This window comes from Octopus bimaculoides, chromosome 14 (genome assembly GCF_001194135.2).
Source record: "Octopus bimaculoides isolate UCB-OBI-ISO-001 chromosome 14, ASM119413v2, whole genome shotgun sequence".
In the NCBI taxonomy this organism is placed as follows: Eukaryota; Metazoa; Mollusca; class Cephalopoda; order Octopoda; family Octopodidae; genus Octopus; species Octopus bimaculoides.
In genome coordinates this window covers 36,568,502-36,581,092 of record NC_068994.1, presented here as the reverse complement: position 1 = coordinate 36,581,092, position 12,591 = coordinate 36,568,502, and the positions used below count along the sequence as shown (strand labels likewise).

General features: G+C 34.8%; 1 protein-coding gene across 3 annotated transcripts in view; it reads left to right on the top strand.

Moving 5' to 3' along the window:
• LOC106871765 (uncharacterized) overlaps nucleotides 1-12,591 on the top strand; it is a 43,016-nt gene that overhangs the window by 23,681 nt on the left and 6,744 nt on the right. Inside the window, exon 2 of one of the 3 annotated variants that reach the window (XM_052973133.1) lies at nucleotides 2,094-3,351. The exons of the other annotated variants lie outside the window; for them this stretch is intronic. Within the exon in view, the coding sequence (XP_052829093.1) occupies nucleotides 2,094-2,183 (90 nt within the window). The 3' untranslated portion in view covers nucleotides 2,184-3,351. Of the gene's footprint in view, nucleotides 1-2,093; nucleotides 3,352-12,591 lie in introns of those variants that run through there. 3 annotated transcript variants of the gene reach the window in all.

Sequence of the window (12,591 nt, the reverse complement as noted above, 5' to 3'; positions counted from 1 at the left end):
AGAGAGACAGACAGACAGACAGACAGATAGAAAATGGTGAAGGGAATAAAAAGGGAATTAGAGAAAAGGATGAGAGACAAAACAGTATAGAGTAGAGTCGCATCCAAAAAATAATTTTGTATATGGTTATACACCTTGTGATATACTGTTTAAAGCCTGTTGACAGTATTCCACTACCTTATGTCATCAACAGTATGGTGGTATATATCACTGGATTTACTTCAGGAATTCCTTTGTGTCCATAGAGTTTATAAGAATATGAGAGAAAGGAAATGGGATTCACAAGACACCTGAAGAGACACATCTGCATTTATGATGCACCACAATTGTTGGTACAGCATCTCACCTGCAAGGTATCAATGCCTGATAGGCCAACATGATCATAGTGAATAAAGAGTCTCATGAATTTCATTTTTCTTGTCTCATATATATATATATATATATATATATATATATATATATATATATATATGAGACTGAGTGAACAGATGAAAGGAAGTAACACTCAAACCATATAACTGGGGGTTATATTTATTGAGTAACAGGTCAACTGAGTTCCTCATCTGACTCTAAATTATATGGATCTGAAGAAAAAGACAACCAGCTCCTCAAACAAAGGTATATGTCCATACACATGATGATTGCCTCACTTTGTCAAATGACAGCCATCTCACATTCAGCCTAATTGTTCTGATTTACTTTCATCTCTGTATGTGTGCAGATATGACTTTTCACACCAAACATCCATCACCATAGGACTTTATAAAATAGAAAATAAATCAAGAAATGAAATGATAATGAGACATCCATACATCACTGGTTTTAAGTGACAAAAAACCTGTGCAATACTTTTGTCACTTTCTTGGTTGCCACAGTAAGCTCTAGTGACAAGCACCACAAGATGACTAGTACTAATTTGACAGTAAGTTTAACGTCAGAGTATCTTCGTTCTAGAAGAGCTGCCTTCACCACAGCTTTGTCAAAAATAAGGAAAGCCTCCTCTACCCCTGGGAAATATATTTAACTCTGACAAGTTCTACCATACTGGGTCAGAAGAAACTTGGAAGTAATGGTAATTAAGTAGTGACTGCATGCATACCCCAACATCTTCTGAACTGGAGCATTACTAATGGACGCAGTTTAGTGTCATAGCCATAATTTACACACAAACATAGTCATAGTTCCAGTTTAGAGTGTTCTATGTCTCTGTCATAGATATTTCTCAGAATGGGATGGCTGTTAAAAAAACTAACTATTTCCTTCAGAGTTTATCAGCATAATTTGACAGATTTATTTCTAGTTTGTTCTTGTGTACAGGATAATTGTCAAACAGCTTTTCATTCTTGTTTATTTACTCCAGTTCATTGTTTTGTTGTGGTTTGAAAGATGAATTTGTTTCTGCTACAACAATCTGTAACTCTGGCCTTATTTTTATTGTATTTGTTGTTTTAGTAAGGATTAAGTATTTTTCATAATTAAAGAAACTGTTGCTATTTGAACATTGGGGTACATGTGACATAAAAGATGGGAATATTGTAAACTTTCAGGTGCTGTGTACACCCTGATAATAGTGTGTTGTTTTTCTTCATCTGAATATCTAAAGTAATTTATGGTTTAAATACAAGCTCTTAAAGCTGGTACATTCTGATATATGATCTAGATGTTTATATCTCTCCTGAAAATGGAAGTATGCCTTGGCAGATCATTGAGTCAAATTTACACGAATTGCTCAAGAGCATAACTTATTTTGGCCACTATTTTCTCAATGTATATGCTTTGTTTGTTTGCTGTTGCACTGCTATTTAGCACAGTGGGGATGACTCCCTCAAAGTGCTGGTTGTTAAAACACCTGAATGTCCAAAAACTGGCAAGACAACTTACCCCATATCTCATTCAGGAGGGATGGATACCGATATTTTGCCATTTTTTGTGCCTCTTCAACACTAGCACTGCTTCAAATTCATAACTGAATATATATATATTGGGTAATCCCATAAATAATGTGGGTTTATTTATACTTCTTTTATTTTTCAAAATTTATATAAACAAAATTCTTTTTAAATCTAAAATATACTCTCCTTCATTTTCTACAGTGTTCTTCTATCTATGTGGTAAACTTGCAAGGCCCCTCTTCCAAAATTCACTTGTCCTTGATGAAAGATACTCCTCCAGTACTGTTCTGACCTCGTCTGCAGAATTCATATATTTTCCATCCAAATGATTTTGAAGACTACAGAATAAATGATAATCAGATGGAGCAATGTCCGGTGAATATGGTGGATGGGGCATCATTTCTCAGTCAAACTACTCCAGCCTTTGGAATGTCATCCTCACTGTACGTGGCTGAGCACTATCCTGATGAAAGAACACCTTTTGTCTTGAAATCAATGATGGTCATTTTTCTTCTAGCACTGACTGCAGCCACCCAAGTTGCTTGCAGTAGATCTCCTTTGCTATCATTTGGTATGGGTTTAAAAGTTCAAAGTGGATTAAACCTTTCATATCCCACCAAACATAATAATACCTTACATGGGTGAAGATCTTCTTTAATCTGGAGTACCAGTGTTTCTCCTTTCCCTACCAAATGCCTTCGGTGCTTAACATTTCTATAGAGAACCCATTTCTCTTCACCAGTCACTATTCAGTCCAAAAACGGTACATTCATGAGACATGACAGCAAAGAAGAGCACACATTCACTCTCTGCATTAAACTTGGAAAGTTTGTGAGGAACCCATTGACCCAATTTGCTGATTTTTCCAATGGCACACAGGTGTCGATGAATGGTTGAATGACCAAATCCAAGCTTCTCAGCAAGTTCCTCAACAGTTACAATGGGATCTTGTTGTTCCACCAGGGTTTACAATACATCCTCATCAAGCTCTACAGATCTTCCAGGATGAGGCTTGTCTTCTAAGCTGTGGTTTCTGGCTCAGAATTTCTGGAACCACCATTGACATTGGCTTACATTTATTGCACAATCCTCATTTACTGCATTAATATTCCTTGCATTTTCCATTGCATTGTTGCCTTTATTGAACTCGTAAAGTAAAGTATGCTCAATATGCTCTTTTGTCACTTCCATTATAGCTTTGAAAAAACAACTGTTAAAATAGAACTGCACTCTTCAGAACTTGCACTAAGAATAAGGGAAGGTACGATTACTACCTGTTTTTATTGCAAGTTGATGGAGGTACTTTATCCCATCCCCCTCTGACTTTTAGTTCATGTAATTGAAAAAAAACGCATTATTTATGGGATAGTCTAATATATATATACTTGATTATTAAAGCTGAAACAATATACCTATACTGATGTAATGACAGATTGTTTATAAAGCTTGAAACACGTGTACCACGATATCCTTTGTGTTCTGTTTTCAATTTATGTTTTATATATATATATATATATATATATATATATATATAAATAAATATATATATATATATATATATATAAATAAATATATATATATATATATACACATGTATGTTTGTATGTATATTCAGAGAAATATCCACATATTTGGCTTTGAGCTTTGTAACATTATTAAGTTCACTGAGATACCTATTGGATAATTTGTGTGCTGACTATTTTTATTAATCATGCTATAGTAGGTAAGTTTTCATTTTTGCCAATTAAATAACTTGGTATATTTGTGCTTTGTGAAGTAGTGTTTCTGAAAGAAATTTAAGTATTTCTTGGAAATAAGGAATTTTCCATTGAGCTTACAGGATAGGCTGAAACCAGTTAGATTATGGCTTTAGTTTTTATACTTTTTGAGAGTTGTTCATGTTAGGAAGAGAGTTAATCTTTTCTCAAAATTCTCTATTCTCTAATTATTTCCCATAGTACTTTGCAACTCTCTCAAATGTTGTTCTGTCTAAAGTACTACTTGAAATACATTTAAGAAAGTTGCTAACAAGATTCTTAAAACTGGAAGTTGAGTTGTTGAAGTTTTTGTTAATCATCATTTAACATCCACTTTTCCATGCTTGCATGATTCAGACGGAATTCCTGAGGCAGATTTTCTGTGGTCTGATACCCTTATTGCCCACTCTCACTTGTTTCCAAGCAAGGTAATATTTGTCCATAACTATACATGCATTTCACAGAAAACTGGAAAAAAAACAATTTTGCTTGTATAATAATGATACTCATTTACAACCATTTACATGATGTTGAGATGAGTTTACATGTTTACATACATACATACATACATACATATATATCTTAAATAACTGAATTTAATCTTGTGTACACATCATCATGGCATAAATATAAATAGCTTTTGCACCATTTATATATAGTCATAAACTAGCAATTCAGTTCATCTCAAGTCCAATTCAGTACATTTTGTTGATAAGTCACAAAAAGTGTAAAATAGCAGTATCCATTACTCCAGAAGGAGATCTGGGGAAAGTTGCCTCACCTATCTATAACTTTCAGGTGTTTTAATAGCCAGTGCAATGAGGGAGTCACCCTTCAGGCACTTCACCATAGTGAACTAGCAAATTAACAAAATATGAGTGGCCAATAATATATATATATATATATATATATATATATATATATATAATGAACTTATTTCACTTTCTGTTAACTAATTCTATTCATAATACTTTGGTCAACCCAAGGCTATAGTAGAAGACAGTTGCCCAAGGTGTCACACAGTAGTTCTGAACCCAAGAGCACATGGCTGTGAAGCAAGCTTCTAAACCACACAGCCTAATCTGCACTTTAGTAAACAAGATTGTCATTACACTTCTTGTATTGTTCCCAATACATATGTTATGATTTAAGACAACATCTAAGAAGCTAAATACTTTTATGTTTGTAGTTGTCACAACGTTAGGCACTGTTTCTCTAACTAGATCTCTCCTGATTTTGTCAGCTTCTAATAACCGTCTGATGGCTTTTAATGATAAAACAGTTTCATTGAGAAGTAGAAATATTTGTTATTTATTAGTTTATCAATTCATTTATTTCTTGACAACATCATTCTAACAGTAAATTGTAAAAAAATAAAATGTCTGAGATAATAAAAAAAAAAGGAAAACATGTAAAACTGCTTAATGTATATGCAATATATGTATACACATAGAATGTGCAGAGCAATATATCTATACACACATACACAAACACACGTGTCTGTGTGAGTGTACATGTACATGTGTATGTGTGCATGTTATATACTTGTATGTATACACATACACACACGCATACATATATATATACATATATATATATATTTATATATATATATATATACTTGATGGTCAAAGAAAATGGTGCAAGGGAGGTGACTCATATCAAGATAGTGATAGAAAATTTAGATGCAATACTGAAATATAAGCTGGTTACATTTACCAATGGGTAAAATTAGTGTGTGTGTGTGTGTGTGTACGCGCGTGCGTGCGTGCTGCATGTATGTCTTCATCATCATCATCATCATCTTCATCAGTTTTATATATATTTCTTCCATTGCTTGATGAATTAAATGACACTTGTTGAGGGAGGATGTTATTTTTTTCATGTTTTTCAAGTAAGATATTTTTTATCGCTGCCATACACCTAAACCTATGAATTCTTTGAACTCTGGAATTATTGTTTATTGGAGGAAATTAACACTTACCATTTTTTTTTTCTTGCAACGGCATTAATGAAGATATATGGCGTTAATATTTACACACACATACATTAAATATACATACATACCTAAATATGTGTGTGCATAAATGTTTGTGTGTATGTATAAATATATATATATATATATGCATACACACATTTTTTTATATATAAGTAATATAATATACATACAAATATGCATATATATTTATACACATATGTACTCTTATTTATAAAAGTGTGTTGTGATATATGACAGTATATTATATTATTCATGGCTTTGTACTTAAGAAGTTTGCTTCAAAACCAAATAGCTCTGATCTCACTCCGCAGCATCTTGGATGAGGAGCTTAGGTGTAGTTTTGTACTGACCAATGTCTTTTGTGCTGAATGTGAATCACCTAAACTGAATAAAATCCTGTCGTGTGCATGTGTGTGCACATGTATGTATTTGTGTGTGTGTGTGCACGTACACTTATGTATTTGTGTGCACATGCATGTATGCAGAGTGTAGGATAAAACACCCCTGGGGCAAAACCCCTTCAGACCCACCACCCCACCTTGGTTATATTTTTGGTAGAGGTGTACAAAAAGCACCCCACCCATTTTTTTTTTTTTTTTTTTTTACAGATCTCATCGTTTTCTGCAATGGAGATTCAGACCCTAACAAAAACTCAGCATTTTTTTTTTTTGCCTAAAACGCAGTGTTAATCATGATCATGATCATGATAAATGAGACTGAGTTTGTTGCTGTTAGTAGTAGTAATGGTAGTTTTATTACTAGTCACAGTTTTGGAGGTGGTGATGGTGATACAGATAGTGTTGATGATGATGGTATCAGTGATGATGTTGGTGGTGGTGATGATGATGATGGTGATGATGATGAATATTTTTGACTTGTAAAAGACATTTGAAGTTAATTATATGTTAGAATTCAGAAAATATGTACATTTGGCAGTAAAGTCTCTTGTGTTCTGTTATTTTATTCTACATGCTTATTTTCAATTGAATATATTTTTGTATATTTAAAAATTGGAATATTGGAAAACAGAAGTTCTTTGCAACAGCAATTTCTGCTTTTGTTTACATATAATTTTAAAAATTGTTATAATTTATTATTCTTATAATTATATTTTATAATTGTTATTTCTAGCATGTGGAGAGAACTTCTAGGCTTAACTGCATGCACTGGTTGAAAATCGCCTATACATGTGCAAATGAGTGAACAAGTTTAAAAACATCCAGAATATTAGTGTTGAGTGGGGTGGGAGGGGTGTCAATTGTTTTTTTTTTTTTTTCAAACTGAAATTTTAGAATAAAACTATTGCAGAATCATAATGGCTGTATTTTTCTATGTAGAATCCCCCCCCCCCAAAAAAAAAATTTCACAAGGAAAAAGAATTTGTGGGGTAGAATCTAAATTTTGAAATGCCAATTTTTGGTCAGAATCGGAATCTCTGATAACAAAAACATAGGAATCTGAAAAAAGTAAAAAGAAAAGTGTTGGGATGTTTATTGTACACCACCAAAAATATAGCCATGGAAGTTTTCTGCTTTTGCACTTTAACTTAGGGGGTTTTGTTTGAGGGGATTTTGTCTGGATCCCATGTATGCATGTGTATGCTTTTCTGTTTATGATTACATCAACCTTAAAACCAGTGTTATTTATTTTGTGTCTCTTAATATGCTGTAAACAAGCCATCTGACAAACAGAGGTTGATAAAATAGGTACTGGAGTCAATATAAAGAACTAAAATCTTGAAGGATGCTTGTAGGCCAATGGAAGAAGTAAAATAATGTATATATAAAAACAAACAAATGGGTTGAAACAGATATTGTTACATTTCGGAATGGTCATTTTTTTTTTCGACAGATAAACACATGCACTATATATTTGTTTTTCACTCATTTATTACTGCTCTTCTTCTTTTTTTTCCCTATAGCAAAATCAACATCAATGGATGGGTATAGGGACACTACGTCCATACTGCCTATTATGCATCGCATCAGGTCGAAGGCATGGTTGCACTCATTGATTCTGCTGAGGAGGTCCTCTGTGCTGTCACACACATCTGGAGACATTTTTATCAGAGGGCGTATGATCATTGAGAAGAAGTAGGAGATCCGGTAGTTGTTGGCAACTTTGGCTCTGCAGACTGGTCTCATCGGTAGTCCTGTCACTGGGTCAGTAGTCATCTTATTGTCCTTGCACAGTCCATACAGTGCCAGCATGTCATTGGCTGTGTGCTTCTTTGCCCCTTTGACGACATCATCATATGAGCACTGAGGATCTTCTCCCTCTCCTCATACTCTCGTATTGTTGTTTCCCTGATATTGATGATGTGGGGTTGCATCGCTTGGATGTAGTTAGGCAGATTGTCTACCAACATTCTGCCGGACTTGTCCATGGGGAAGCACACAACTTCCCTATTTCTTGTGCGCTGTATGAGCTTGCGGAGGCCACTTGCAGACTTCTTGTCAAGTTGCTGTGCTTCTCTACCATCATTCCGTTTACTAGTACATTGTTCTAAAATTTGTCAAAGTTTAATACTGACTATGGTGAAGCATGCTTCTATTTTGTCATTTGTCTGTTGAGAGATGCAAACTCTTTTGTTGAAGGGTAGGGTTGTCGGATAAATACAGCTCATATCCGCTCATATCGTATGATTTATCCCATTGGTTGATGAATAAAGAATAGAAAGGGTTGGTGTCATTTATACCCATTGTACTACTAACTATCATATCATTTCTCTGGTTACCATCTCCTTGGTTGTGTCTGTTGTTGTTATTGGTGGTGGTGGTGGTGGTGGTGGTGGTGGTGGTGTATTGTTGTTGTCAGTAATATTTGCATTGGTTTGCATGTTTACATAGTTGTTTCCATTATTGTTGTTGTAGTTGTACGCAGTCTCATTATTGCCATTATTCTTATTTTTAGAGTTGTTGTTGTTACTGTTATTACTGCCCCACCATTAAGTTTATGGCTATTTTCTCCCATTCTGCTGACCCTACGTTTCCTTTATCTTTACTGCTACTACTACGGCTAATCTGGTCCTTAAGTTTGGCATGCTTGTATCTTTCTATGTTTGTATGTTTGTTCTTCTCTATAGTATCATTGTCATTGTTATTGTTGTTGTAACCATTGTCGTTGTTCCTCATGGCATTACTCTTTTGTATGTTACCAATCTGAGAAAAGAATACTCAATACTATAATAATATATTCGATTTTGATTAGTCAGTTTGAGTTTCAGGCAAGTTATAACTTGCTTAAAGATCCTGTATACCCACGGGTGAAACTTTGGGTAGCAAAAGACTAAACTCAACCAAAATAATATGCATGCATGTGTGTGTGTGTGTGAGTTTTCAAAAATGATACTAGTTCTGTTCATTTGACAGAATACTTCTCAAAAGACAAATCTAAGAATTTCTTTATATGCAGTAATGTTCACTATAAACACACACACACACACACACACACACACACACACACACACACATACCTCTTTACACCTGCCTGTTGTTCATACACCTGTCTTGGCCTTTTGTTTTTCTGTAAATTTCTACTATATATATCATCATCATCATCATCGTTTAACGTCCGCTTTCCATGTTAGCATGGGTTGGACGATTTGACTGAGGACTGGTGACCCAGATGGCTATACCAGGCTCCAATCTGATTTGGCAGAATTTCTACAGCTGGATGACCTTCCTAATGCCAACCACTCCGAGAGTATAATGGGTGCTTTTACGTGCCACCGGGCCAGTCAGGTGTGCACAAGGGCCAGTCAGGCAATACTGGCAACGGCCACGCTCAAAGTGGTGTATTTTACGTGCCACCTGCACAGGAACCAGTCCAGGGGCACTGGCAATGATCTTGCTTGAATGTCTTTACACGTGCCACTGGCACAAGTGCCAGGAAGGCGACGCTAGGCACAGGAGCCATCGCGATTTCGCTTACCCCAACAGGTCTTCACAAGCCGAGTTTCATGTCCAATGAAGGAGACGACGTTGGCATGGATGCCAGCCATCGAATTTAGTTCGATTTCACTTGCCTCAACAGGTCTTCGCAAGCAGAGTTTAGTATCCAATGAAGGAAGGTATGCATAAGTGGGCTGGCTACACTCCTGGCAGAGGCCTTGGATTTAGGTCTCACTTGGCTTGCCAGGTCTTCTTACGCACAGCATATTTCCAAAGGTCTCGGTCAGAAGTCATCACCTCAGTGAGGCCCAATGTTTGAAGGTCGTGCCTCACCACCTCATCCCAGGTCTTCCTGGGATGAGGAAGATATATATATATATCTTTACTTTGCTTTCTATCTCTTCCTTGGCCTTTCTTTCTGCCCTTCACTACTTGTTTTCTCTCTTTTCCTTCCCTGCATGTGAGCATCCTATTTCTTCTTTCAACCTTCCTTTTCCTGCTTGGCCACTAACCTGTTTAGTCTTATACTTTTGTCTTTGCATCTACCTTCAGCCCTGGGCTCCTCTTGTTTACCCAGCTTCCATTCTATCTTTCTATTTCTTCTATCCCACTTTTTTTATACCTCTCTATTTACCTTTTCGAGTTCCATAGGATATCATTTTCTATTAGCCTTCCTTTTATATGTTTTATCTTTATGCTGTCACATAGCCATAAGGCCTTTATTCGTATGTGTATATTTATATATCTACCAACAACCTGTGTCATTTATTTTTGTCACCATTCTTTATGTTTGCTCACTTATTCAAAGCAGCCTTTTGTTGTTGACACCATCAAAATTAACAATATTAGCATTACAGGTGTGAAATTGTTCTGAACTGATGAGGGAAGAGTAGGTCCATGTCTTGTGTAAATTTTCTGAGTTCCTTTGTCATCTTTCCAAGCATTTTTTTTAATGTGTGTGTGCACATGTGTGTGTGTGTGATATTGGTACTAAACCAGGTAATGGATTAAGTATCTTAACCAAGTTGACCATTGAAGAATTCGAACTGAGGACACAAAAAGTCAGAATAAATATTGCAAGGAAAAAGCAAAATTGATTTGGGCAGGATTTGAATTCAGTATGCAGAGATTTAGAACAAATACTGTTCTAAATATCTACTGTTGTAATGCCTCTGCCAATTCACTGCACTTAATAAAGCATCACTTGCATTAATTCACTATGCATTTTTATTCTTTCTCTACCAATACACCTCTTTAAATGACATTTATTTCATATACATATTTACTGAACATAGTCTTCTTATTAATAAAGTGCTTATACCTACTCGGATTAGTTTCTAGTGATATTTACTAGGCTCTCTTTAAACTTTCTTTTCACTTCTAACCCAAGCAACTGAAAAAGTTTTTCAACTAGTTTGTCAGATTTCATTTCTTTAATATTTTAAAATTATGAGAAAGAACAAAAGCCAATCAAACTGTCAAATGGATTGTAAATGAACCAGTAATATAATACAGTCAAGTCTAGACAGCATTTCCAAACATTAACAGTCATCAACACCAAAGTAGATGTATATCTTCAGGGTAGAAAAGAATCCTGATTTATATTATGTTTGGATTTGTTTGTTGTATTTATCCATCTCCAATTGCAGATAAAACACCTTTATTTTTAGTGTTTATGTCAAGCATAATTTTTTTGGAAGTGGATGGCAGTATGGAGAAATGGGCTGTGTCCATTGCTTTGAAAGTATTCAGAAACCAGCGTGATTGTTAGCATTACTGTTTCTATTGAATAGCTCCATGTTATCAGAAAAAAAATGTGAATGGAAATTCCATTGTGCCAATATTGTAGTGATGAAAGCCAAGGCATAGGAGTCAGTGGAAGTCATGGTAAGGGAGAAGGGACATAGTTAAGGTGACAGAAGGAGGAGGAACTGAGCGAGATGAAAATGGAGATGGCCCAAGACTACTGTAAAAATGGAAATAACAGAGAGAGGAAGCCTCACCCCTCTGGTTTAAAGACTTGTGCATGTTGACAAGTTACATTATGTCAGTCAGTTGGTTCACCTTTTTCTCTTTTTGGATGTGGTCTTATATTACACTTTACTATTTGGTTTGCAAGATTCTTGGTGTGAACTTAATTATTCGGACATTTTTTGCTGTATCACAGGAGGATCATTATGCCAGCAATAAACACACTCGCTGGTTCTATTCCACTTCCTATTTTATTATTCTACTCCTACATTTTAGTATCACAGGCATAGTGATAGTGAAATCAAAGTTCTAACTTATTTTCTTTATACTCTAGACATCATAGTGGCTCAATGAAGCTAATAATACATAGATTATTCTCCAGATTTGAATATTATATTAAAAATCTTATCTAAAATGTATAGCTGTGTAATCAATTCAGATGCGTAACGATATAATTTGGCAGTATTAATCTAATTTCAGATTTTCAGTCACAATGTTGTGCTACTTCCTCCTTTGTGGAAAGTGTTGATAAATTCAGATTATGAAATCAATAAAACAATTTGCTTACAAATCAGTTATTTTTTCCCCACTTTTTACAACTCATTTGTTTTTATAGGTTGCCATAACATCAGTTATATTTATTCATGTGCATCACACGGTTAATTAAAGTTATTGTCTTTTATCTTTTTAGTTTTCATTTATTTTATATTCTATACTTACAATCTTAAAAATAAAATTTAAAAAAATAACTTTACAACCATTATTATTCTTTGACTGTATAAGTGACTAGATAAACTAGATAACTCTTTCTATAAATGAAACTGTTTCCAGTATAAACTTCCAGTATTTTTGTCCATCAGCAACTATGACTCCTCTTTACTTCTCTGCAAATCTGACAATACTTTCTGCTGTACTAAACAAGATACCATTATCTTAGCCTTAATGAAAAATTTACTTATTTATACTTTCTTTCTAAGTCACCTTTTCTGAGATTCCTTCCTAATATATACATCAATCAAATATGCACAATTGTTCCAGATAGCATAATTCATATAGCATACACAGATACACACGTGGGG